General features: G+C 53.3%; 1 protein-coding gene and 1 long non-coding RNA gene across 12 annotated transcripts in view; one reads left to right on the top strand and one right to left on the bottom strand.

Moving 5' to 3' along the window:
• FOXN1 (forkhead box N1) overlaps positions 1 to 20,101 on the bottom strand; it is a 28,216-nt gene extending 8,115 nt beyond the window's left edge. Inside the window, exons 1-6 of one of the 11 annotated variants that reach the window (XM_055318814.1) lie at positions 19,886 to 20,101; positions 7,338 to 7,470; positions 6,038 to 6,174; positions 5,191 to 5,649; positions 2,760 to 2,873; positions 877 to 1,007 (exon numbers count right to left, since the gene is read on the bottom strand). In XM_055318814.1, coding sequence (XP_055174789.1) covers positions 877 to 1,007; positions 2,760 to 2,873; positions 5,191 to 5,649; positions 6,038 to 6,160 — 827 coding nt within the window. In that variant the 5' untranslated portion in view covers positions 6,161 to 6,174; positions 7,338 to 7,470; positions 19,886 to 20,101. Of the gene's footprint in view, positions 1 to 876; positions 1,008 to 2,759; positions 2,874 to 5,190; positions 5,650 to 6,037; positions 6,190 to 7,337; positions 7,471 to 13,215; positions 15,297 to 19,885 lie in introns of those variants that run through there. The other 10 variants (XM_055318852.1, XM_055318763.1, XM_055318782.1 and 7 more) reach the window with 10 other exon arrangements.
• A 7,128-nt stretch (positions 20,102 to 27,229) lies between these two features.
• Positions 27,230 to 27,567, top strand: part of LOC129517719 (uncharacterized) — a 59,263-nt gene continuing 58,925 nt past the window's right edge. Inside the window, exon 1 of the long non-coding RNA XR_008666087.1 lies at positions 27,230 to 27,424. This is a non-coding gene — a long non-coding RNA (uncharacterized LOC129517719). The remainder of the gene's footprint in view (positions 27,425 to 27,567) is intronic.

Raw genomic sequence — 27,567 nt, 5'->3', positions numbered from 1 at the left:
AGAGAGATAATGAGCTGAGAGAGGGGCAGAGGGAAAAGCAGACTCTATGCTGAGCAGGCGAGCCTGATGCAGGGCTCAATCCTAGGACCCTGAGATCATAACCTGAGCTGAAGGAAGATGCTTAACTGACTGAGCCACCCAGGTGCCCCCATAGCTAGTGAATTCTAGAACCTCGACTTGAACTCAGTTCTGTTGGACTCCAAGGATTGGGTGTGCATCATCATCCTGCCTCCCCCAAAACTCTTCTCCATGCTTCTGGCTGCTGTTTGCGTTCCTTTTCCTTCCCTGAGCTCGCACTGGCTAATGACCTGACCCCCTGTGGGGCCTGGCACACAGGAGGTGAAGCCTCACTGTTAACTGGATGAATGAGGGTTCAGGTGGGAAGGTCTCTTAGAGGCATTGGGTGTTGCAGGCTTGGGGCTTACAACCCCAGCTCCAATCTTGCAGGTGGTGGACCCCTGAGCTGTGTCTGCAGGCCTCATCCCTCACTTATTTCCAGCAGAGCTTTGGGGTTGGGTTTCTCTCTGTATCTAGGGGAAAGGGAGGGGGAAGGGGGCGAGCATCCCTCCTAAACTGTCAGTCCCAGGCCCTGGGCCCCAGGAGGTTAGAGCTTAGGGGGCCCATCTCAGGGCACCAGCCCCTGCCAGGTAGAGCCACTGACTTGGCTCCCCAGGGTTAGACAAAAGGTCAGATGTGATCTAGTCCATCCGCCTGCCCCCATGAACGAATCTCCTCTCCAGCATCCTCTCAAAACCTACTGGGTATGACTTCCATTTTCTACCATCACCTTATATACCTTGAGGATTCCATGCCTCATTTTCCCCACTGGTGCTCTTACCCCTCTTCCATCCACCCCAGGGGTGCTGAGAAACTTACCTGTAGGAGTAGATGGGTTTGGGAAAGAGGGGCTGGTGCCCATCAGTGCTGGCCTGGGGTGCGATCCGCTGGTATGGATAGTGTGAGGAGCCCAGGTACGGTATGGGGTAGCTGCCACCACCTGGTGAGTACTGTAGAGGTCAAAGGGGCAGAATGGTTGCCATAGTAACCAATCTTTCCCAAGATGGTGGTGCCCTTCCCCCCACTTCATGTACATCCAGAGGGGGAGCTGAGGCTAGATTCTTCTCTCCCTGGTTATGAGCTCCAAAAGCAGAGCCATCTGAATCTGAGGGGGCTGGCTAAGGGTGTGGACATCTGAGAGACTCTGAGGAGATCCACATTCCCAAATTTGGAATCTCAGAGGCCTCAAAGTGCCTTTCTTCCAAGCCATCTAGGTACTCTGGTTGCCATGGTGATGGGGAAGCATCCTGGCTGGGCTAGAGAGTGTGAGGTCCTCCAGGCCTCCCCCACATTTCCTGGAGCAGCTGGGTCGGAAGTGGGGTGTCCAGCCTGGGCGTTCGTTTGCTGGGCACTGCCACCTTTTACGAGTTTCAGTGGCTCTTTGAAAGGGCTGGTCATGGTGGTGGGCAGGTGGGGGTAGGAGGTGTTTTTACGGCAAAGGGAGTGGCTGCGGTGCCAGGGGTGGTGTTTTATGGGGGCAAAGGGGGTAGGAGACTCTGACTCCCCCATATGCTCCAGGCTGAAGTGTTCTTTCCAGGTCACCCGAGAGACACTTAGTACCTGAGTCACCCTCTTTGCAGGCTCTATAAAGCCCTGGGTGCGGCCATCTTGTTCGGGGGGGTGGGTAGGGGGTACAGAACTCAGAAAACAATCAAAGCAGGGCTGGGCATGGTGAGGCCATTTAAGGTCTGGCAGCCCCTTAACCTTGCTGTGGCTCAGGCCCCGATGGGCCAGGCTGCCTCAGGGACACCCTCAAGACCTTGAGCCTCAGGATGGCTTTAGCCATTCCAGCTAGGCTCCTCATGGTGGCAAGGATGATGCCTCACGTGCTCCCTCTGGTTCCCTCCATCCCCCGCCCCAAAGCAAGCAGTCTGACCACCTCCCCCACTCCCCCCCACGTGCCTGCCTCCCTGGCTAGGGCCAAGATCAGGGCCAAGGCTAAAGAGCTGGGAGTGGAACCTGCTCCACAGGCAGGGCCTGTCTCAGTGCCAGGCTGCAGGTGGATAGAGCTGGGCTCTGGGCAGCCACTTGCTCCGTCTTGCCCAGTGACTCCTGGGAGCTGCCTGGATGCTCTGGGGCTCTTTTCTTTCTCTTTTTAAAAACCTGCATCCCATGCCAATGCGGGGCGATTACTTGGGCATCCTGTCCATGTCAGGGGAGCTGAGGCTGGGCAGTGGGGTGGAGAAGAGGGAAGGAGCCAAAGATGATGGGGTCTTGGAGCCTTCCAGGTGGGAAGGTCCCCTCACTCTATGCCTGCTCCCACCCTGTCTAGGTGAAAGGGAAGTTTGGGGCCAAGGCTACATAGCCAGACAGTGGCTGACCCAGACAGGAGCCTGTTGTTCCCTTTCTGCTCAGTCTTGTGTGTCGCCCCACACACTCCTTTTCTCTCCACCCCTGCCTTTGTCTGGCTCTCCTCCTCCTGCTCTTTTTGGTTCATGTCTGAACCCTGTCCCAATCTCAGCCCCACTCTCTTTCCTGAGATTCTCTGTCTAAGACTGTTGGATGAACCCCACCTACTCCTAGAGAAGGGAAATTGCTTCCTTCCCCATTATCCCCTGGCCCCCGACCCTAGGTGGATCCTGGACCTCGGGCTGCCCCTACCTGCCATTGCAAGTGTGCACAGTCATGTATACGCTCACACACCTCACACCACGTAATATGCTGAGGCCCCAGGGATGCATGCCCACCTGCCTCTGACCCACCTGGTGGAATGGGGGCTGGGAGGGACAGTATATGTGCTGCAAGGGGGGCTGGTAACAGTACATCCCAGGACCAGTCTCCAGAGCTGGGGGCTTGACCTTGACTTCTGACCCCTGCTGGAAAAAAACACAGATGACCAGGTGGGACCTTGATTTTCTTCCTCCCTCTTTTCTGTGGCTTGAAAGTTACACAGAAGCAACCTCCACTCTGCCTCCCCCAAAGCTTAGTCCTGGAGAACAAATGGAGAACAGAGAAGGTCAGGGATTTTCCTGAGGGAACTCAGTAAGTTAATGGGGGAGCCAGGGCTGGAATCGACAGTACTCCCTACCCCTCCACCTCACTTCAGGTGAGAGACAGAGGCCGAGCTGTCCAGAGGAGTGGGGGAGATTTGACAATGATCACAGTGAGGTTGGGTAGGGTCAGAGATCCCTCTGGAATAGCACAAGGATATAGTGCCTGATCCCACTCAAGCCTGGCTTGGGGCCCACTTGGTTCAGAGCTGCTGGCCTCTCAGAACAGGTCTGTGGAGGACATCTGGAAAAGGTTAGTGTTCTAGAATTCCCACTGCAGGGCCACAGTAAGGGGAGCACAGGAAGTGGTCAGACTTGTTGGCCCAGCTGGTGACCCAAGCCCTGCCACCTCCTCCTCTGCAAAGCCCAGGGGAGCTCCAGCAGGCTCCTGGGAGGCGGCTGATGAGTCCTCTCCACTTTGTCTCCTGGTCATCCTCAACTCAAAGGCCTTTGCTCTCTGATCCAGGGAGTCTACCCAGTTGCTGGTCTGCTTGAGTCCCATGGCACTATTTCACCCAGGCACAGGGAATCTGCAGCTGCTACTGGCAGAGACGGCCAGACTCTGGCTTCCTGAGGTCGTGAGGTCCACATGGAGCCTCTGGAATCTAGCACTAGTCAGAAAGATTGGACAGCTAGGTACTAGAAGGTGAAGAAGGAGGTAGACCACTCTTCTTGAGGTTCCCAAGGGCCCTTGGGAACCAGCTTCTGGGCCCAGAGGGTCAAATCAACAGTGACCTCTTTCTTGATGTGCCCTGGGGTTGCTGATGCAGAGATAGCCACCATCATAGAATCTCAGGCCCGGAAGGGCCGTTGTCCAACCTCCTCATTTGGAAGATGATGGGGCTGAGCCCACTGAGGGGAAGTGATGTGTACAAGGTCACCCAGTGAGTCGACTAGCAGCTGCAGTTCCCTGGGCCTGAGTTCCTTTCCAATGTGCAGGGGGAAGGGAGTGAGCTCAAATCAGCCTCACTTCCTACAGGCCAAGGGACACCTTGGGAAAGTCACTTGACCTCTTTGGAACTTCAGTTTCCTCATCTGCAAAATGGGGATAGTGGGAAGTCTTTTGAGGGTTGCTGTGAGGAGTAAGTGGGGGTCCTTGAGAGGAAGCATCTGGCACAGTGCTCAGGAACTGGCACTGGGTGGACATTTGGGGAAGGCAGCAGCTAATATGATTGTGCCCTCACCATGAACAGCTGTCAGTTCAATGGACCTGAGGAGAAGCCATCAAAGGACTCCAGTACCAAGAGTCCCTGTCTTGGTCACACCTGGTAGGTACCCAACCCCTTCCTTATCTTCCAAGCCTGGGAATCAGGCTTTGTCTGGGGTGGCTTGGGGATGGAATGGGAACCTGTGTGAAAGCAAGAGGTGTGGAGAGCTGGTGGGCATCTTAAGTAGGCACAACCCAGGCTGAGCCCGCTCAGTGCTCACTACCTCAGGGATCTCCAAACTTCCCTTTAGCTTTCCTCTTCCCAAGGCAACAAGACTGTGAGGCTGGTCCTCTTAACCATTTTTTCAGATGAGGCTCAGAGAGGTTAAGTGAGTTGCCCAAGATCACACAGCGTGGGTATGGCAGTGGAAGGGCATGTTGACCTTCCAAGGTGCTTTCAAGGTATTTCTATGAATATACACAGGCTACATTCTGGGCAAAGAATGGGGCCTGGAAGCTCTCTCAACCATGTACGCTGATGCTGGAGAGGGAACCTTGTGCTCTGTGGCTCCTCCCTAAACCCTTTCTCTAGGTCTCTGGAATGTGTTTTTCTTCTCACATTTACATATGGGCGGGTAGGTCTGGCTGGGGATTCTCTGACACTTAAACAAATAGAGAAGTCACACACCGGAATCCTGACTCAGGAGCCTCTGGGAAGCTGCCAGCTTCCTTAGACTGATCTGCCTCCCCCACTCCACCCCGTCCATGCTGGGGGGGGGGGGCGGTGGGAGGGGCAAGTCAGCATCCCCTCCCCAGCTGACTTGGAGGCCAGAATGAAGTCGAGACCCCAGCTTTGTGAGCTTGCCACTTCCCTGGCACACTGACCCTGAGTGGAAAGGTCTGGGAAGGGAAGGTGGAGTTTGATCTCAGAGGACTCATTCTGGGAACTAGGACCCCTGGGGGTAGATGGGATGCCCACCAGCCACTGGTACTCACCAGGACTTGGGGGCTGTGTTCTTGGCTGGGGTAGGGGAGCCCGTTGCACCAGGCCTCTGCTGAGAAGCCAGGCAGGAAGGCCTCAGCCTCCCCAACATCCACGGGGATCTCCTCGAAGGCCTCCAGCGCCCCTGGGGTCTTAAAGGAGTGTCCATCGAGGGCCAGGGCAGTCTGGGCCTCGGGGAAGACGTCCTCATGGAAATGCCGCTTGTAGGGGTGGAAAGGCCCATGGCTGCCCTTGAGGAAGCGCCCAGGGCTGCTTGCTGGGCCCTCCTCAAAGCCGAAGCTGGGGTACTTGTCTGAGGGCGAGAGCCGGAAGGGGCCCGGGCCAGGGCCGGCTGGGCAGTGGACTTGCTCAGGCCCTGGTGATGCGACGCTGGGGCTCTGTGGGGGCAGTGAGGCTGCCCTCTCTGGAGGGCCGTCGGGCACAAATGATGAGCAGCTGAAGCCGGCAAGCTTCTGGGATGGATAGAGGGTAGAGAGCCTGTGAGTAGAGGCTGGACCAGGACCCTACTCTGTGCTAGGGTAAAGGGGTCTGCGGCTGAGCTCTGGAGGGCCCCCAAACAATCAAGGAGACATAGACCACCCTTGGAAGCCCTAATCTGATGAGGGCACACTGCTCCTAGATCTGAGGTACCCCAAGTCTGATGGATGCACAGCGCTGCCCTAGCCCCAAACTGAAGGGATCAGCAGAAGCCTGTATCCGAGCACTGCTGGATCTTGGAGTCACTGAGTACTTGGTCACTGGTGGAAGTGACAGGGCAGATCCCAGGAGGTCCCTGGGGGTGGGGGTGACTGGTCCAGCAGCTGCTATGCAGTCCTCAGGCCAAGGCACCCAGGTACTTACGTTCTGTGGAGCAGGGGAGCCTGGGAGGCCCGGTGCCTGCATGAGGTCCCCCTGGGGCTCGCCCTCCAGTCTGGTGGGGCCGGGCAGTGTGGCGTCAGACTGCGGCGGGAGTAGTGACACCATCACCCAGTCCTGGCCTCGAAGAAAGTCGGCTGTGATGAGAGTGAGGACCAGGGTCCTGGGGTGACCAACCCCAAGTTCACCTCCTCCATTCCCACCCTATCCCTGGGCTGGAACCTTCACTCTAGCCAGACATCTGGTGAGGCACAGAGAGACAGACAGACAGACAGACAGGCAGATAAACAGGCAAAGTGAGAGAAACATCAGAGACAGAAGGAGGCAGATAAACAATGAGAGACCGAGGAAGAAACCACAGAGAGAAGGCTGGTGGGGAGAGTGAGCACCACCCACTCCCCCGTCAGCCCCCAGCCCCAGGAGGGAGAGTTGACTGCTCTGGAGCTCAACTGCAGATGGTTCCCTAGAGACCCTGCCTCTAGCCCCGATCTCCCCAGTGAGGGACTGGCCTAGGTGACCATGGCGAGCAGCCTCTGCTTGGTGGCTGAGCAAGTGCGTGGTTCTGAGAGAAGACAGGAGCTGGAGAGAGAGGGTCAAGCCCAGGCCTAGGGTGGGAGTTATCCTCATGCTGCAGGGGACCCAGCTCTCCATAGAGGCTGGGCCTGTGGTGCCACTTTAGGGACTGGTGGGACCAGTGTGCCACTGGGGACTTGAAGGGACCTGGTTGCCTGGTGGCCCTGTGAGCCTGGCATGGCCTCTTGCCGCCTCCAGACTGCATCTAGTACCTATGACCTTGTACAGGCCACTGACCTTTTTTAAAAAAATTATTTTTAAGTAATCTCTACACCCCCCATGGGGCTTAAGCTCATAACCTCTGAGATCAAGGGTCACATGCTCTACCCACAGAGCCAGCCACATGCCCCCCAGGCCACTGCCCTTTCTGAGCTTTGGTTTCACTATTTGAAAAACTAGGGGGCTTGTGGTAGATGATAGCTTAGGGCCCTTTCTACTCCGATCTTCTAGAATTACAGAACTTTGTCCCCAGCACAGCCCAGAGGTTGAGAGGAATTAGCTCTAAGCCTTTTCTTGCTACCTGTGTTAGGGAAGCTCTCTGAGCTCCGACACCAGCATGTACAGAGCAGGGAGAGAGGTAGGGCCTCCCGCATAGGGATGCTGTAGTAAATGAAATCACGCATAGGAAGCATTTTGTACAGCGCCTAGCACACGGTAAGTGCTCAATAGATGCCAGCTCTCGTTATTAATATCATTATTAGTACAGCCTTACTATTATCATCCTCAGCTGTCTGCCTTCCTTCTCCACCACCTGCAAAGGGCAGTTCCTCTTGAATGTACTCCTCTTTGCCAAGTAGTCTCTGATAAAGACCTCCATTTGCTGAGGGCCTGCTCTGGGCTGGCTGCTGTGTGAACAATTTGGAAAATTTTCTCATTGGTTTGTCAGAACAAACCGGGAAGAAAGATACATTATTAACCCCACTTTATAGTTGAGGAAATTGAGGCTCAGCAGGGTTACATGACCTGCTCAAATCACATAGCTAATCCTTAACAGAGTCAAGACTCAAGCCCAGGTCTGTTCGCTGTACCCCCTTAAGGTTTCTTCATTTGGTGGGGGGCCAGAGTGGGTGTGGGCTAAGCTGGTGTGTCAAGCAATAAGGCAAGCATGAGGTTCACACTTACCCCTCCTCCCTGAGGCCTCTACCAAACAGATCAGGATAACCATGCATTTCCCAGGCCCTGCTCTCCCAGGAGCTCTCCTGGGACCCCATGGGGCCAAGCCTGGGATTGGCACGCCATTGATAAATAAACTACCTCCTACCTTTGTTTGGGGGTAATGGGGACAAGGAAGGGAGGGCATTTGCCCAAAGCCCATCAGGGGATCAATGGCGGAGGGGGCTAGTAGCTGGGGGTTTGGGGGTGGGGCCCGGTGGGAGGCTCTCCTGCCGCTACAAGAGTCTCTACCGCCCCTTCTCCATGTCCCAGCACCCGCTCACTCAGCAATGCTAAATGTGGCGTGACCAGGGAAGCACCGAGCTGGCCGTAACTGGACACCACAGGGGAGCAGGCATGGGGCCCGAGGTGCGGGGCAGCCCATCTCTGGCTCTGCATGACTGCCCGCCTGGCCCCTGTTCCCCGGACAGCTCCAGGACAGCTGGGGCTTGCCTGCCACGCCTGGATCTGGCCCAGAGCTGCTTTCCCAAGCCTTCTCCAGCACCTCCAGGGGAAATGCGGGGGGGCCCTTTTCCCCCATGTCTCACACTTTGTAACCCATGAGGCAATGGTTGCTCCTCTCTCTGGAGGCAGGATAGTATACGCATAAGAGCAAGGGTTGCAGATTTGGTTTGACTTGAGTTTGAGTCCAAGCTGTGTCACTTCCTGGCTGTGATTTTTTTTCTCTTCTTTTATTCTTTTAAAGATTATTTATTTATTCATGAGAGATACAGAGAAAGAGAGACATAGGCAGAGGGAGCAGCAGACTCGGTGCAGGGAGCCCAATGTGGGACTCGATCCCAGGACCCTCATGACCTGAGCCAAAGCCAGATGCTCAAACACTGAGCCAACCCAGGTATCCCTAGCAGTGTGATTTTGAAGCAACTGTGTAATTTTTTGTATCTTGCTTCTCTGATAAATAGGGCTTGTGGACCTATCTCACAAGATCATCATGAAGGTTAAGAGAACCAATGCAGGGGCACCTGGGTGGTTCAGTGGTGAGCGTCTGCCTTTGGCTCATGTCGTGATCCCAGGGTCCTGGGATTAAGTCCTGCATCAGTTCCTCATGGAGAGCCTACTTCTCCCTCTGCCTGCATCTTTGCCTCTCTCATGTGTCTCTCATGAATAAACAAATAAAATCTTTTAAAAGAGAGAGAGAGAGAGAGAGAGAGAGAGAGAGAGAGAGAGAGAGATAGCCAATGTGTATAGGATGCCCAGCACATAGAAAATGCTCAAGGACGCATGTCATACATTTGGCCTTATTGGCCAAATGTGGCTGTGACCTGTGACTCCAGACTCTAGTTTCCCTGCTGGTCTTGCAGCTTTGGGTCTGGCAGATCTGGGGAGATAGGCCAGTGACCCCCAGGTGGCAGCTGTCCCTTCTACCCCTGCCCTCTATGCCTGGCCTTCACTCAGCCTGGCCTCAGGGGGCTGAGACCCCAGCTCTGCCTCTCTGAGACGTGAACCTGAGGAGGCCTCTTTGAGTCCCAGCGTGGGCTGCACATCCTGCTGAGGGTCTGGCCTTCGGTGAAGGCCCCCTGAAGCCTCTGGCTCACCCCCATCCTTGTATCAGCCTCTATGTCCCAGGACATCATCTGGAGCCCTGGTTGACTTCCAGCATCTCAGAGACCTTCACCATAGGCTTTAGTTCACACACAGCCATGACTTTTACACTCTGACTCGGCCAAACCACCATCCCCCTCTTCCAAGCCCCACAGGGATAGGATTAAAACCAGGGAGTCTATAGAGAGCTCAGAGGCCCACCTGTCCATTTGCACTGAGGATGCAGAAGCCCTGGAATGGCCCTCTGAGCAGGGTTTCCCCTGGCCTGGTTTTAGAGGTGGCAACTCCTGATTCAGTGATGCTCCCTTGGTCACCCCAGCCCAAACTCTGGTTTATGAATGAGGAGAGGAGGCCTGGAGAAGAAGTGCAGTGACTTGCTTAAGACCACACAGCTCCTGAAACAGGGGGTCCTCTACCAACTGCATTCAAAAGGGGCCAAGCAGTGGGGCTCTGACTGATGTATATGAGGGGCTCCTGTCTAGCACAGGGAGGAGCTCACTGTAGGGAGAAGGGGGAGACTCCCCAGAACCCTTCCTGGAGTAGCCAGCAGTGCCCTTGAGGTTGGATGATCTGGCTTAGAAGCTCCAGAGTCAGATTGGGTTTGAATTCCAGAAACTGTGACTTTGGTTGGGCAAGGTGCTTCACTTCCTTCCCTGGGCCTCAGTTTCCTCATCTGTAATAGAAGGCTAATAATACATACCTCTCTGGAAGCTTAGATGAAATATTGCTTGTAAATAGCTTAATGCATAGTACATGCTCAATAAATAGTAGCTATTAGTAATAATTAGCAGTGGGACAGAGTTAATTGAAAGCATGAGCTCTGGGGGTGGGGGAAGAACTCCCCCTTGGTTTCCATGACATCATCCTCCTGCACTGGCAGAGGCTATACTTCCCTCCTCTTGACTTTCTGACCTCAGACACCATTCCAGCTATTCTCATGTTAAAGCCAGTGTCCGTAGAAACTCCCAGGGAAGGTAGGGGGCGGGGAGGGCTACTCTATTGCTTTGGATCGCTCAGGAGGCTTTGCTAATGGCTCCAGTGTCCTAAGGTTGGCATCCGCATTCAGAGGGAATTTTGAAGTCTAACCTCTATCCTACCTGCTTTCATTCTAGGGAATGTGATGGGATGTGTGTGTGTGCAAATAACAGCAAACCACATGGGAGGTTCAGTCAGCTCTCCTTTCTCAGATCCCAGGAGCTATGAGAAATGGCTCCCAGGACCCTGCCACTTAGTGTGGGCTCCCCCAACCCACAGCCTGTCCCCTTCCTGGGCTGGAGCTAGGCTAGGCCTCTCAGTGGTGGACTGTGCCCTGAGGTCCCTTCAACTGTCTGGACCATCGTCCTCACAACTCTACATCTATAAAGCACTCTGCAGTTTACAAAGTCTGCTCATTTGTTCTTCCTTTGCCCCAGAGATTAACAGGCAGTGGTGTGCTGGAGACAGCTACTGTGGGCTTCAAGAGCAACTGGGCCCATGGGCCCACTTCTCTCCAGTTCCTCATTCAGTCAAATCAGTCTGGACTGGCCATGGTGTAAATACTTACCCAGGGACATTAGTAAACACTACAAATCAGAGCCTTTTCTGTTTGGTGGACGTTGGTCAGCACACCACCAGTAGGGGAGCAAGTTCATTAACCCCATTTTTCAGAGGAGAAAATTGAGGCCCAGAGAGAGGAAGTGACATGCCCAGTGCCACACAGCTGAAATTAAAAATCACATCTCCTGATTCTTAGGTCACCAGAGCCCCAAACACACCCCTAAACACACACACTCTAGAGTGCAACCCTGACTAAAAAGGAGCTGAAGACCATTTCAGTAACTTGGCATCCATGACACTTGGAGAGTTGGAAGGCAGGGATGGGGATGGAAGAAGTAGACTTGGTTTTCCCTGGAGTCAGAGAGAAGTCAGAGCAGAGTCCCTGCTCCCTAACCTGAGTAGGGAGCACTATGGGAAGAAATTCCCCAGAAAGCATGACAGCAGAAGCAACCAAGAGCATTATGGAATCCTTGCTCTGTACCCTTCTCACAAACAACCAGGCCCTGTGCTCCTCTACCCAGCACATCTCCCCACCTCTGAGACTCTTCTAGTGTTTAGGACTCAGGCAGAAGGGGCCATCTGGGGTTGAGGGCTGGGGGACACCCTGTTTGCTGGTTGTGTGACCTTGGCCAAGTCACATCCTCTTTCTGTTCCTCTGTTCCCTTATTTTTTTTTAATATTTTATTTATTTATTCATGAGAGACACAGAGTGGGAGAGAGGCAGAAACACAGACAGAGGGAGAAGCAGGCTCCATTCAGGGAGCCTGACGTGGGACTCGATCCGGGTCTCCAGGATCAGGCCCTGGGCTGAAGGTGGCACTAGACCGCTGAGCCACCAGGGCTGCCCCCTCTGTTCCCTTATAAGTACAATGGGGGCTGGGACCATTTGCCTCTAAAGTTGCTGATACAGGCCCTGCGGAGGTGTACATGTCCCCAGAGCTGTCAGCAGGGCCCTCACCCTTGCCCTGCCTTTAGGAGGGACCTCCCTGAGGACATCCTCAAGGGGACCAGGACCAGCTGGGTGAATTTTTATGTCCCAGAAGAGTATTATCATCCTCATTGAATAGACGAGGTTAACCCGACTTACCCGAGTTCACCCAGCTACCAAACTATGCCTGCCTCCTAGGATTCAGACAGACTTCAAAGCCAAGGTGCTTAACCATGACACTACACAGCCCCAGCTCAGCAACACCTCTGGAAGCCAGAGCAGTGGGTCAGGGGCCACGTGGGAGATTCCCTTGGGAGGGTCTGTTGCTGGGTCGGTCCTCTGTGGGCAGCTGAGTCACAGAGGACACGGAGGGCCCTGACGGGGCTCCCTGCACGCTCCCACCCACCAGGCAGCCTCCTGCCCGCCCTTTATGAGAGAGGTGGAGATGGTGCAGTTCCGCCTTAATGGTTTCTGTCACTGGCTGCGGCAGCATGTTTTATGAGGGGTGGGGCCGGGGCCTGGTGCTGCCTGTGGCCCCACCCGGGGCTCCGCCTGCCCGGCCGCTGGGAGGGGCCCCCCTGGAGCAGCTCAGTAATTACCTAGTTGGGGGTGGCAGGGAAGGGCCCAGGGGCTGCTCCTGAGCCTAGTGCACCCCAGGATACGGGAGTCTGAGTGTGCCGAGAAGGAGGGAACTTCTAGATCCTTTCATCCCATCAAGATTGGGGGTTCGAAAGCTAAAGTTCTGGCCCCCCCTGGCTCTTCACCCTGCCTCAGTTTCAGGAAAAGGGTCAGGTGCCCCTGCCCTGAGATCTGATTAAAGTGCTTTGAGAGGCAGCTAGGGACAAACAGGCAGGGGGCAGAATGGAGCAGAGCAAAGAATGAAGAGCAGTTGTCCCCCAAATCTGAGCCACAGACACCTGCAGCGGAGCCATTCCCATCTCCCTAAAACAGCGCTCTCCCAGAAGCCACTTCAGCCATTCCCTTGTTTTTGGAAATAGACTGGTCCTACACGATCCCCCAGTGTGCCCATCCTGATAAAGCACTTGAGCCATCTTCCATGTCTGGGGCTGAACTGGAAGTTCTTCCAGATATCTGACCTTAATCTCCCTTGTCATCTAGTCCTCCTGCCCTGTTCTGCCTGCCAGCCACCAAGGGACCCTCCAGAGGCTAGTAAATGGCAGTGGACTCATTCCTTCTCCAGGGTAGGTCTCAGCTCTGCTGTGGATGCCTGACTCCAACTGCTTCCTATTTTCCCACTCTCCTTTGCCCTGCACCCCTTCCTTTCTGCCACCGCTGGCCACCTCCGGACAGCTTCCTATCTCTCCAGCCCAGCCCCAGCCCCAGCCCCAGCCCCAGCCCCAGCCCCAGCCACCCAGCTCTGGTCCCAGAAGAGCTGAATGCAAGCACTCACAGTGGGCTCGGGGCCATGGCCACCATCACGGCTTCGGGGAGTCATTCAGCCCAGCAACACCCAGGGAGCCTCCATCAAGGTATAAATACTCCCACATGCCTGGACCGGCCCCCTGCCTGAGGGCTGGGGCGGGGTTGCCTCCCCAGGCCAGGCTGGCAGGTCACATGCCCCATAAATGCCACAGGACCACAGGCCCTTCTCAGCAGCCCTGGGGAGACCAACTGGGGCCTGACCTTCCTGGATAGATGGACGATGGATGGATGGATGGACGGAGTGGACAGATTGATGAATGGACAGATTGGTGGGTGGACTAATGACTGGATGGAAATCTAGACAGTTGGATAGATGGACAGGTGGACATATGGATGAATGGATGGGGACAGATAGGTAGGTATCCTTGACTTGCCTGTTCATTTGGTAGACGGGAAGGAGGGGATGCTTGGTTTTAAGGAAATAAGGAATACTACCCCTCACATTTCCATACATTCCTTTCTGAGGAACACTTACCAGGACCCCTTTTCTCCTAAAAAAGACTGTCCATCTAGTTTGAGGGATTGGCTCCACTGGGTTCTCTCTACTCCTTAGCTTCCCCTTTCCAGAGACCTAAACATCCCAATCCAGAGATCTTTTGCTCTTACTCTTAGGGATCATTCATGGTCTGCCTTCTCCTCCCTCTTGCCTACTCTGGAGTCCAGGCTCCGAGGCAGTGAGCCCACCTCCAGATCTTGCTCCCAGAAGCAAGATCAGCTTGCTCTCCAAGGTTACCAGGAAGAGCCAGAGCAAAATTCTCCATTCCAAGAACATGAGCCTTTTAGATGGGCAACTCCCCTGAGGGGCCCCTCACTCTGTACCTTCCCCCAGGGGTTTTTAAAGGCATGATGGGTCTGATGGTGAGCACAAGTTGAGGAAGAACTTGTAGGTAGACAAAATGACCCTGAACCACTGGGGGCTTGACTAGACAGCTGTGCTTCTGGAGGGTGGGGACTTCTTTCCTGCTTAATCCTCCCAGGGGGACAGTGTACAGAAAGCAGTGGTCTGAGGCCCCAGACACTGACTTCCGGAGAAGCAAGTTCCTGCTAAACCTCAGTCTGCCCAGTTCTAAAAGGGGCCAAAGAGTGGATGATGAGGTGGGGAGTGATGGAAGGAACAGGAGTATTTTTCACAGATTGTGAAATCTGGCCTCATTCTCCCTTACAACAAGACATCCATGCTATCGGTAGGAAGGTGGAGGAATGGGCCAGGGGATGTGACTACATTGCTAGCCTCTGAGCACCCATTAGCTCTATAGCCCCATGTCTGGAAGTCCCCCGTAAAGAAGTCACTTGGCTGAACCAGTGGTCCCATCCCACCTCCTGCGGGCTGCATTCATAATCAGCCACGGAGCTCATTGGCTGTGGTGTGATTTGCAGCTGAGGATTTGAGCTGTGAGACCAGTAGGGATGACTAGAGCCTTGCTTTATCCCATCCCTTAGCCTGGCATTTATCTCAGAAGCCCCTCGCTGCCCTGCCAAGCCCCCCTGTTCCTTTACAGGGAGTCCTTCTTGCCAAGGACTCCAGAAGCATCCTTTCCTAGCTCTGCCATCAACATGGGCTATGAGGGATCATATTTGTCATATATACCTCATCTGGCCATTCTGGGGACTGAGTGAGAATCAAAATGGTCAGAGGAAGATAAATGTGCTCCTGCCTCCTTCCCTGAGGTCCTGGGCCCATGGGATTTCAGGAAAGGGTTGGTGGCTGACATCTGCTCCTTCAACCATCTGCCCTTCCTGGGGTGTTCCCCAGGGGGTAGGTCAAGAGTGCTCACATCCAGTTGGTGGGCCCCTCTTTGCCTGCCCACCTTAGTGGATGACTTGGGAGCCCCCCATCTCCTGGGCCAGGGGTCTCATGTGCTCTGTACATATTATTTTCTGAAGGCCTGCTTATTATTACCAGTCTATTACTATGGGTATTGATTCTGCCACCACTACTAATAATGCAGATCTAGTACCAAATACACACTGGTGTGGCCCCTCCCCCCATGTCACCCTGAGCACGTGTGAGCACAGACAGGCGGTAAGCCAACTGCTTGAATTTACCAAACTGGAGTGAAAAGAGCACCAGAAGGCCCTCCCACCCAAGTCCCTCTCCCTTTGACAGATGGGGAAGCTGAAGGGATCCCTGAAGGGATTGCTCTCTGCTATGCAGGGATCTGGGCACTGGCCCTTCCTGCAGGCATCTGGGTGAAGCAGACTGAGTCTCTACTTATTCCCTTGTGCATCTGAGAAGGATACCAAGATCTGGTATGTTCTGGGGGTGTTTCCCTGAGCCCATCTGGCTCCTGGGCTCCAGTCCCTACCTTTCCCCCCTGAGCATCACTGGGTCCCTCTGGGCTTGGCATTATCATCTCAAAGAACTCTCTCTCCAAAACCCTTCTCACCTCAGAGAGGTTGGGCATGCTCAGGGGGAGCATGGAATCTCCTCTCCAAAACCACATGCTCTGTGGGGCCCAATGTAGGCTCCAGTCACCCCTCTCTGAAGGAGCTGGGGACATCTCTGGCAGTGAACACTGCTGCACTGGTTCTGCTAAGATCACTCTGGTGTGGGTGGCTCAGAGGTTGAGTGTCTGCTTTTGGCTCAGGTTGTGATTTTGGGGTCCTGGGATCAAGTCCCACATCAGGCTCCCTTGCAGGAGTCTGTGTCTCTGCCTCTCTTCTCTGTGCCTCTCATGAATAAATAAATAAAATATTTTTTAAAAAATCACTCCGGCTCTGCTAAGTGGAGTCTGATCATTGGGTTTTCTAATTGTGGTGATATGTGTCTATGTGTGTGTGTGTGTGTGTGTGTGCACGCGCGTGCATATCCTTGAGCACATTCTATGCCTTCCAACACTGATGGACTGGTGTAGTCTGGGACATGACTATGGAATTTACAAGTGTAGGTGGAATCTCCAACTGTCTCCGGGCGATCCAGTTCCAGGGACACGCCCCATTCTAGGGGTGTGTGTGTGTGTGTGTGTGTGTGTGTGTGTGTGCATGTGTGTTGCTGCTCAAGCTGGCTGTAGTTTGTCAGAAGCAGTAGTTTCAGGCCAGAGGAACAGGGCTTAAAGTTGACTGATTATGCATCTTCCCATGAATAGGGGCTGGAAGTGAGGGTCAGATGCCCCAGTGGGCTCTCTTGGTGCATCCAGGGGTTCTTGAGGGGGTGCCCACCCCCTGGAGCTCCCAGAATAGCCATGAGAGCAAGGGTTCCCTTTTCTCTGTGACTCACAGCTGGTTCTCAAGTCAAATTCCTTGAGTGATCACGATTCAGCTAATTCTCTCCCCAGTCCCATTAATCTGAGCTGAGTAAGCAAGAGCCACAGGGAAGGTAGAGACCGGGGGATGCTCACGACAGCAGTCATTCCTAAACAACCTGGCAGGCCTCTGTCCATCTCCCTGCTTTGGGCCTGGCCATGCTTAATTGAATTGGTTACACTTGCGGCTCCCCCTGCCAAGAAAGGTTGCCACTACCTACTTTTGGATTCCTCTGGGCATGTTTCTCCATCTTCCCTCTTCTACCTGCCACCCACCTGCATGTAGAGAGGTCCACCTGGTCATCAGACCTCAACTCATCTTGTTGCACTTGATCTCATTTTTGCTGTTTGGCCAGTGTCCAGCCCTTAAGACCTGGATAGGATCAGGAAGTAGAAAGCTTCTCCAGGGATGACCCCATCCAGTCCTTTTTGTTCTAGTGGTATTGCTCTAGGCTTTTCCTAAACACTGGGAGAGTGTGGAGGACAAAGCAGGACCTGACTGGGGCAATGATGAGGGGTGTTGGACTTTGAGGGAGATCTCTGGTGGTGTATGGAGAGATCCGTTCTGGGGAAGTGAGGATGGAAGATGGTTTTGGGGCTGAGGATGGAGGTGGGGCTGAGGAGGTGAGGTAGAGAAGGATGGGATTGTGGAGATGGGGGTGAAGTTGGGGATGGGGTTGGGGTGAAGGGGTTAGGGATAGGCTGCAGGTTGAGGTTGGAGATGAGCACGGAGATGGAGGAAGGGGCAGTAAATCGGAAAGACCAAAATTATTCAGGGATGTTTGATGCTTCTGAGATGCACTCTCCCAGAGGTCATCTTGTCATTTCCCTGCTCCTGGGCATGTTGCCAGCCCAACCACACCCATCCCAGATCAATGGTTGCCTCCGCACTCAGGAAACCACCTCCTGTGGTCACACAGTCCAACCAAACTCAATTTATGATACTGAAACGTGTCGTGAAGTCCCAATGTCAATCTCTCCTGCTGCAGAAGCCAGTTTCAGCTTGCTGGACTCCCCCTGCAGGCCTAGCAGGGATGGCGGGCTGTGACTAGGAAACAGAGAGGGGAGGACATGTCTGCGGGACCCCTGTCCCTGCAGCCCTCTGTAATTGGGGAGTCAGGGGAGACGGGCAGACGTGGCTCCCAGCCACCCCACCTCAGTAGAGTATGGAGCTGAGAGACCAATGGAAGGGCAGTGGGGCCTTCCTTCTGCCCTTCCCTGTACATAAGGTCTCAGGACACTTCAGTGTGACTTAGTAACAGTCTCTGGCTATATTGACGAGCCTCGTGGAGGCAGTGGTGTTCTGCGGATCCAGGAAGACTCAGGCTGAAGGAGGGAGCCTAACATCAGGAAGGACTTCCTGGCTGGGAAGTCAGAGCCCATGGGAAGGGGTGCTACGTTGCTTTCTTAGAAGGCTGATGGGACTCTCCATGGGGCTAAAGAAAGGCCCTCCCTGAGACCAGGGTATAGGTGGGGGGGCTGGCACATGACAGCCTCCCAGAAGGCACGTGTCCCTGGTGAGCTTGCCCCTAATCTTTAAGTTTCCCAAGCCTCCTCCCCCTCCCATGATGAACAGCCAAGGCTGTTGGTAGGGGGCAATGTGGGCTCAGTTGGTGGATGAGACAAAGATGGGGGGATGGGAAACCCCCTCATCTTGTCCTCCTTTTCCCGACAGCAGAATTGAGAGGATTCTGGGGCTCCCTGAGCCCCTGGGAAATAAAGTCCTCTGAGAACTCCCTGGCATTCCCGGGAGAACAGGTTCCTGGCCCTGGGAGGTGAGTGAGGCGCCGGGCCTGGGGGGGCAGCATGCCTCAGCAGGCCCTGGAGCCCAGAGCTGAGCTCCGCAGAGGCAGCACGGGCGGGGCCGGGCGGGGAGCTGGGAGGACAAGAGCCTCTCCTTGTGGCACCTTGGCCCCTAAGGATCCCGAGACGCCCCAGCCCCAGCCTTCCTGACTCTGGCCCTGCCTGGCCCACCACATGAGAGAGGGTCTGGGACAGGAGGTGCTGCGACCCCTCAGTTGGGGATGGCCTTCAACTGCCTGTGTCCTGTGGGTCAGGCAACAACCCAGGTGGTAAAAGGGCCTGAGCCAGCGCCTATCGGGACAGGGTTGGAGTACAACGCCATCCACCCGCTATGCCCTCAGACCAGCCTAGAGGAGCTGGCTTTCATCAGTGGGGGAAGGCCAAGGCGATGGGTTAAGCAGACCTGGATGGACTCTGCGGCAGTGGAGACTTCATGACTTCGAGGGAGCTGACCAAGTGTCCTCCTGCAGGATTAGCAAAGTGAAGAGGGCAGCCCTGCCTGACAGGGGGAATAAGTGGCATAGAGTCAAAGAGAGGGGTGAAGTGACTTCTCTTGGATGCACCCTCTTCACCCAGGTCCTTTCCCTCTGGCTGGCTGTGCCCGGCCACAACACACACACAAACATACCCTCCACACCACCATACCCCCCATGTCTGTAGGTGCAGAGAGAAGAGGCAAACACGCCTACTTGTTAGAGTCTGTGCTTTATCTGACTTACTTCTTTGGACATTTAGGGAGGGCCTGGGGGACTCCCTGGGGAATGCCAGAACCTTACCTGGTGGGTAGCGGGTGGGGAGAAGCTGTGGGAGCCAGAGGGTGCCTCCTGCCACGCCAGCCATTTCCCTAAGGGCCTTTGCTTCCCAGACTCCCAATTCTAGGCTTCAAGGGTCGTACAGCTACCTGCCTATCCCAGGTCTGCTCACCAGGCCTCTTGATTCCAGAGATCTTGAGGGAGAGAGGTGTTCCTAGCCCTCCGGGGGATGCTGCCTTAAGCTCAGCATCCGGCACTTGCCACAGCACCTGCTTGCCACCTGTCTGCTTCTCCACCAGGTGTGCCATCTCCTTTCTGCACTCCAGGCCTCCCCCTAGCCCTCAGGTGTCTAAACCCCAGTCTAGGCCGCCCAGAGATGTTGAGCGATTTCTCCATCAACACAGCCCCTTGCACCACCCAGCCCCCGAAGCTCTAGCCCCCTTCTCCTCTAGAAAGCCACTAAAATTGGGAATCTGCCTCCCAGGCTTTCAGCTCCAGTTTTCCTGTCCTAAGATTACTGAGTCCTCATTTCCTCCCAGCATGGGGTGGCTAGGTATAGCCACAGAGCCACACACAAAATCCAACAAACCTCAGAACGACAAGCCCCACTACGTCAGGCGGCCTGGGACAGGGATGAGAGGGAGGAACATGAGGGGGTCCTCCTTGGCCTCCAGGCACTCACCCCGCTTCCTGAGTCTCCCTTCAGCTGCAGTGAGAAGATGGGGAGCACCCAGGTGCTCCCGGTCTCCCCCAGGGCCCATTAAAAAGGCAACCCCCCTCCCCATGCTCTGGCCCTGCCCTGCTGGCTTCCACGGCTGATTTGGGACCAGTCTCCTCTTACCTGCTCAGTGAAGCAGGTCGGCGTGGGGGCCTGGGTCTGGGGGGCCAGGAGCTCCGTCCGCCTGTCAGTCCGTCAGCTTGGCCGTCCTGGGTCTGTGCTGACATCAGGTGAGGGGAGGCAGCTGCTGGGTGAGCCAATAATTATGATATCAGCTTCCCCTTGCCCCGAGGGGCTGCTGCCAAAACGGGGAGAAGAGCAAGGTGACTAAGAAGCTAGTTTGCTCCTTGGCTCTTGTTTGACAGGTACCGGCTCCTGCGCCCGCCCCAGCCGCACCCCTGCTCCCCCCAACCCCTCCCTTCTCCTGGACCAACCCCAGCCCCAGTCTCTGCCAGCGGGCATGGCCTGTGGCCTATGGAGGAGGGGGTTCTCCCGTGGCCCCCACCTGCACCCCAGAGAGGAGATGTCAGCCTCCACGGGTGGGGCATAGGCCTGTTGGGACATGTACACATATGTCAAGAGAGCTGGGCCACCACATGTATGTTCATGGAGCCTGCAAAGGGATTCTGGGGAACAGCTCTGCTGTGGTGGCCCAGGGTCCTCTGCAGCCTGATGTGAAAGGCAATGGTTGTGAGCCCTCAAGGGCCAGGTACTATCTGTCCGTGGAGTCCAACCATCTGTCTGTCTCTCAAGCCCCTCTGATACCTTCAGGGAGTCTCCCTGTGTGTGTGGGTGTGTGTGGGCATGGGCACCCATGTGTATGTGTGTGTGACTCCCTTCATGTGTCTGTGGGCACGTGAGTCTTTCCATGTGCCTGTACATTTGTCTCCTGGAGTGGCATGCATCTGCATCTATGTCTTTCCTCATATTTCTGTGTGGGTCTGTGACCCCATGTCCTATGTCTGTGTCCTCCCGTAGGTCATCTGTGTCTGTCTGTGCTCTGGGTCAGCAATCTTGCTCTGTGTGTGTATCTGTATGTCTTTGCAGGTGGAGATGGGGAGGAGGGCCTTTCGTTCTGTATCATGATCCTATAGCTACTCTTTATGTTCTGGAGGGTAGAAAAAGAAACCCACATGGTTGTGGTCCTGATTCTAGCCTCTGAAAGTCCACCGAGAGTGGACAAGAATTGGTCTCCACTGCTCCCATTGGAACCCCCCACCCTGCTCCCCTTCTCTGCCCCCACTTCCCTCTCACTGCTTCCTTTTTCATCTTCTTTGCCCCACCAGTGTCTCCTGTTCCTGGCTGATCTTTCCCTCCTCCTTCTTCCCCATTTGGCCTGGTTTCTAAGCCCACTTGTACCTCTCCCTGGAGCTAAAGGCTGCAGAGACCTAGTGGTAGATCTGCTACCTAGCAATGCCTGGGACTTGGCTCCTGGCCTGAGGGTATGGAGAGGGTGGTTCCTCCCCACTTACTCTATCTCATTCCAAAAAAGGAGGTAACGTTAACCTTGTCTGAGGGATGGTAGTGGTCATCTGGCACCAGTGTGGAGTAGACTTAAACATTTGGAGACTTCCTGGTCTAGGCAGGGAATAATTATTTCCGAAAAGAGAGTGCTGGGGCAGATAATAAAGAACCCATCTGTGAGTGACGGTTAGCAGTGTCATCCTCCATACTAACAACTGGAGTCTCAGTTTCCTCATCTGCTAAAAAGAGAATAATACTATTCACTTGCAGAATTGTTGTGAAGATTAGCTAAGATTATGTTTAAAGTTCCTAGCACAGTCTCTGGTATACAGTAGATGTTCTATAATATGTGCCCCCTTTCTCTTCACCAGGCCCAGTGGTGCTGGGTGAGAAATGAGGATGTGCTGGTTTGACCACTTGGACATAAGAATTATGTTCTGGGGCTAGAAGAGGGACCCTGGGCTCAATCTACCTTTCTCTGGGACTCATGTTAGCAATCAAAACCCTGTTCCCTTGACCTAATAATCAATGGAGCTTCACAGTGAGAGAGCAGGTGTCGGGACCTTCTGGTGCATTTGCTAATTGCTCTTACTGGTGTATATGGGGCTAATTGCTATTTTTAGACTCATGGGTATTTCCATATGGATACACTGAGCACAGAGAACCATGAAAGCTGTAAATTGCTATTTGCCCCATTATCCCCATTGCTATCAATCAACATTATTCTGAAGGTCCTAACCAGTGCAATAAGTTAAGAAAAAGAAATAAGAGACATAGATATGAGAAGAAAACAGGCAAAACCTCCAAAAATTATAAATGATGTGATTGTTCACTTAGGAAATCTAAGATAATCAGCTAAAAAGCTATTAGGACTAATGAGAAAATTTAGTAAGGTACTAGAATATATGCTAACTTTATAAAAACAAAATCCATGTCTATGCAACCAGAAGAACCAGGTAGAAAAATAAAAGGAGACAAAAGATCCCATTCCCAATAGTAAGAAAGTTACATAGTACCCAAGAATAAGCTTAGTAAGAAAAAATCTTAAAATCTCCATGAAGAAAAGAATAGAACTTTATTGATAGACATAAATACAAAGGCAATCATGTTCCTAAATGGAAAGGTCAGTATAATATTGTAATGGTATCAGTTCTGCCCTAAATAATCTATAAACTGGATGTAATTCAAATCAAATCTAATTTTTCACTCCCTGACCTTGACAAGTTGATTCTAAACTTTGGGGAAGAGTTAACATGTGAGAACAGCTTAGAATCTTTGGAAACAAAGGAGAACTTGTCTTCTAGATTTCGAAATGTTCTATAAGTCTTCTGCACTTAAAATAGGGTGATTTTGGTGCAAATTAGCAAATAAATTAATGGATGATAAGAGTCCAGGATAAATGGGGATTTTTGAGTATTCGGTATAAAATAACAAGTGTTCTAAGCACCAGGAAAGTGTGGTGCTTAATGAATGGACTTGGGATAATGGGATTTCCATTTGAAAGAGATAAAGTTAAATCCTACCTCACACTATTCATTAAAAAAAATCCAGGTAGGGATCCCTGGGAGGTGCAGTAGTTTGGCGCCTGCCTTTGGCCCAGGGCACGGATCCTGGAGACCTGGGATCGAATCCCACGTTGGGCTCCCAGTGTAAGGAGCCTGCTTCTCCCTCTGCTTGTGTCTCTGCCTCTCTCTCTCTCTCTCTGTGACTATCATAAATAAAAAAAATTAAAAAAAAATTTAAAAAAAATCCAGGTAGATGAAAGACCTAATGTAAAATGAGAACCATACAGATAATTTTAAAAATGTAGAAATCATTTTATTAACTATGGAGTGAAGAAGACATTTTAAAGCATGGCATCAAATCCAGAAGCCATGAACGAATATGTTGACAGGCTTTACTAAGTAAAAGTTACAAATTTCATTAGAACAAAATATACCATAAACAAAGCTAAAAGATTAAAAAAAAAAAAAACCCAGCCTGGAAGAAAGTGTTGCAACATATAAAATAGACAAAGAATTAATATTCATAATATATAAAGAGCTCCTCTAAACAGGTAAAATGATCATAGAAAAATGGGCCAAGGACATGAGTAAGCGATTCAGGGCTAAAATACAAATGGCCAAGAAACAAATGAAAAGATTTTTAACTTCACTAAAAGTCAAGGAAATGCAAATTAATTTGGGGGCCCAGAGGGGCTCTGATGGGATGCCAGGAGAGACTGTGGTTTTCACCTTCCTACAGTGAAACTCTGATTTGATGATGAGATGAACTTCTTTTTCTTGGGAGACACGATCCACCCCTACCCCGGGAATGGGCATGGCTCTCTCTTTCCTTTGGGAAGTACTACTTCCTCATTGCAGGCCATCTGGGAGTTGAAGAAGGAGCCTTGGGAATCCCAGTGTTCTCGGACTACAAGGGGATTTGTGAGGTCTTTTTTTCTCATTCTCCACTTCCAGACAGGACCATCTTTCTCATCATACCCACCCCTCAGAGTTCTTGCCTGGACCCTGAAAGTCTTGTCTTGGTGTCTAACCTCAATTCTAGATGCTGCAGTGTTGGCTCTGTTCCCCTTGAAAGGGACTTCAATCTGGAGGTTTGGTCTCACACACTCCAGCATCCTCATTTCAGGGCCTGGAGATGTAGCTGAGCTGGCTCTGGCCTGGATAGACGTAGCTGGGTGTTGAAACAGGGGCCAGGGGAAGCTCCAGCTCTCTAGAGACTGGAGGTCAGTACCAGTTCTCTGCCCAGGGCTGGGCTGCTTTGAGTCAGCATCAGCCCTAACTGGGGATGGAAATCCCTGATGCCAATGTCCACCATGCTCCAGTCTGGTGCAAGATGCTGGTGACCCCCAGGGAGAAGGAAGAGCAAGTTTCCACTGTTGAGTACTCCAGCGTGATGGAGGAGGGGCTCTCTCCATGCACCCCCACATCAGGACTAGCCAACTTCTGTCCATTTCTGTTCACGTGAGCTAGACTTGTCTTCCCCAAGTGGGTATCCAAGACTGAGCCTGCTACCTCCCAGGCCTTCCCAGTCTCACTCCATTGTCAGGGAAGACATTTAAGAACATTTGCAGAGGAACTGTGCCTAAGTGGAGCTGCCCTGAGGCCCTGAGGCCTGAGGACCCCATACCAAAGAAGAGTTGGAGAGGTCTGGGCCAGCACTGGCCAGAGTTGTGGAGGGCGTGTGGTGGGGGCGCGAGGTTGGGAGGTCTGAGCCTGTTCTGGTTGGCTGACCCTCTGGGAAATTCAGGGAGTTTCCAGGCTGAGGGCTTGGGGGGGGGGGTTCAGGAGGGAGGGACACAGCTAGAGTCCTGCTGGGTGAGAAGGACAGGCTTCTCCTGGCGAATCTTAATCCCTCCTGCTTTAGGAAGACTTATTCCAGAATGTGTGTGTGTGGTTGTGTGTGTGTGTGTGTTCACTGGCATCTGTTTGTGTAAGTACAGGTGTACCTGTGTGTGAGCGTGCAAGTATTTACACTTATGTTCTCAGGCTCTCATGTGTTACTCTGAGTGTGCATTAAGTCAGTGAAGCTACACTGTGATATTGGGTGTGCCCATGGCACAATCTGTGTCTTGATGTGTGTGAATGTAATTGCGAGAACACTTGGACCCAATACTGTGCACCAGCATCTGTGTTTTTGCAGGTGCCTGACTGACGCTGATTGTGCGCGCGTGTGTGTGTGGTTGTGTACAGACTAATGTCTGCAGCCGTGTCTCTATGCGTTTCTGTAAATGCCTGGGTGTCTGAAGGGCTGTGAGTAACTGCATACATGAGTGTCTATGTGTGTGTGTAACTGTGTGTATGCAGGTACTCACTCCTGTGTATGTGTCTGTAAGTTGTCTCGTGTGTAAGAATCTGTGGCTCTGTATATACATGTGTGTAGGTCTACCTGCCCTTAAAAGCAACTTTTTTAAAAAAGATTTTATTTGTTTATTCATGAGAGACACACAGAGAGAGGCAGAGACATAGGCAGAGGGAGAAGCAGGCTCCCTATGGGGAGCCTGCTGCAGGACTCGATCCCAGGATCCCGGGATCATGCCCTGAGCCAAAGGCAGACACTCAACCACTGAGCTACCCAGGTATCCCAAGAGCAACCCTCTGAATCCCTGTCCTGACTTTGCTAGTCAGGCTGCTCCTCTTGTCCTCACTCTTTGTCCTCTCCTTACCCCTTCCCTCCCCAAAGTTGAGGGCTTACCCTTTTGGCTGCCTGCCCCTAGTGAAACCCCATGGCTCTGTTGACGTGACTAATGGGGTCCAGCCTGGGGTGGAGGCTGTATGGGGCCCTCTCTTCAGGCTGGCACCCATCAGAACCTTAGCCATCCCAGTCCTACCCTACCCCTTACCCTAAAACTCCTTGTCCCTAAAGTGCCCCATCCACCTGCCACCTGCCATCCTACATAGCTCACCCCGCCCTCTCCAGGAAACAGCTTTCCATCTGAGACTTTGGGGAGACAAAGAAGTCATGCCCTGGACCTATTCTGGATTTGAGGACCCTAACCCCCAGAGCTGCCCGTGACCTCAGGCCCGAGGCAAGATGAACCCAGAAAGTGGGCACAATGACCCTGCTACCACCTTCTCCATCTCTCTAACTAGTGCCTCCTTTCTACCCTGCTAGGTTTCTCTCTGAAAACTTGGCTTCATAGGTCTTCCCTGGACTCTCTGGGTGCCATTTGCCCCTGGGGTTGGGGCTGGCCCGCAGGAGGAGGGGTGAGGCAAATAGGACACTCCCAGGGCCCTAGGTGACAGGGGCAGGGGAAAAGGTAAGAGGTGGCTTGGAAATCTGGACTTATCTGCTGAGCCTAAAGGTGACATTGGTTCAAGGTCATGCACAGCAGCCTGGAAAGGGGCTTTGAGGGCCGTGTGTCCAATGTCCCTCTGGGAGCAAGAAGCCCTCCTATACTTCTGATACATTCACTCATTCATATGATAGTCACTGGGCCAGGCCCCACGCTAGGAACTGGGGACACAGCTGCATCAGGCAGACTGTCTTTAAGTTGTTTCTGGCCTATCACTTATCTTCTCTAGCAACAGGGAATTCACTACCACAGGAGTTTTTGAGTCCTGGCACTGCACCAACTCAGCTTCTAGAGGAGATACCTGGAGCCCCCCCCCCCCCCGCCCTGTTACCTTTCTGGAAGTCATGGGAGAAAGGATGTGGGTGCCAAGCAGAGAGGGTACAGCCCCTTGTCCCTACAGTGCCCCATCCACCTGCCACAGCCCCGAGTGTATGCAAGAGGAACTGAGCTGCTAGGCTCCCCACACAAACCAGACCTGGGCTGACAGGCCCTTCCTTCAAAGGTTGGCCTGGTCCGTGCCACTTTATTGCCTAGCTAATGACGGTGATTAGGCCGACAGGTGCTACCTGCCTCCTGTCCACCCTCCTGCCTGCCAAGAAGGATGGTTTCTGAGCACCTGGGGGAGGCCTGCCCCCATGCTCTGCCAGAGCACCTAACATCGACTGTCAGGCCAGTTTTTGCCCACCTTGTCCCCAGAGAACACAGGGCCAGTTCAGTCCTCATCTGCTGGGATTGCTGTGTGGCCTCAGCCCCCATCTGGCCCTCTCTGAGCAGGACTAAGGGGGAAGTGGGGAGGTATAAAGGAAAGCTAAGCATAGTGGGTGGTGACATGTGCCCCTAAGAAGCACACCTACCTCTTCCCCAGCTAGGGTTGGGTTGTGGGTACCCAACTAGAATCCAGAAGAAAGTAGTAGCAGAGGGCCTTCCTTGCAGATGAGCAGGGGTTGCTCCTTAAGAACCTACTGGATTGTGGGTAAGTCACTGGAAAAATCCCATCATTCTAGAGGGGTTGGCCCACTCCCAGTTGGGGGGTGCTACTGCCTGGGGCCTTAGGGGGTCTAGTGTGGGTCTCTCCTGTGTGGGTCTGGGTGGGAGCCATGATTTATGATGGTGCTTCATGAGTGAGGAATGCCAGCCTGGGGGGCTGGGGTGGGGGTGGAGCCACTTACTTGCCTGACACTCCTCATTCTGCTGGATGTCTGGCATGTCCTGTCAGGATCTCTTGTCCCCCGGGGACAGCCACATTCTCCCACATGTGGCAGCCCCCTCCCATCCATAACTCGAACCTCCAGCTCCGGGAGGACGGAGTGACGGCCCAGCTGAGTGGGAATCCAGAACTGAATTCTTCCTGGTTTGTCTTCACAACTCAGTGCCCTTTGTCAGTGGGCATGAGAGTGATGGTAAATAAATAGCTCTTTATTCTTCCACTGCAGCAAGAGGGAACTAGAGGAGACTTCTGGAAACTCCTTTCCAGAAGAACTCAAGGCTGACATGCTACAAAAAAGAACTTCCAGCCAGGAAGGGTTGTTGAGCTCCTAGAAGG

Source organism: Nyctereutes procyonoides, unplaced genomic scaffold (genome assembly GCF_905146905.1).
Source record: "Nyctereutes procyonoides isolate TBG_1078 unplaced genomic scaffold, NYPRO_anot_genome, whole genome shotgun sequence".
NCBI classification, from domain to species: Eukaryota; Metazoa; Chordata; class Mammalia; order Carnivora; family Canidae; genus Nyctereutes; species Nyctereutes procyonoides.
Note: the sequence above shows the minus strand (reverse complement) of the source record. Positions and strands in the feature narration are given on the sequence as shown.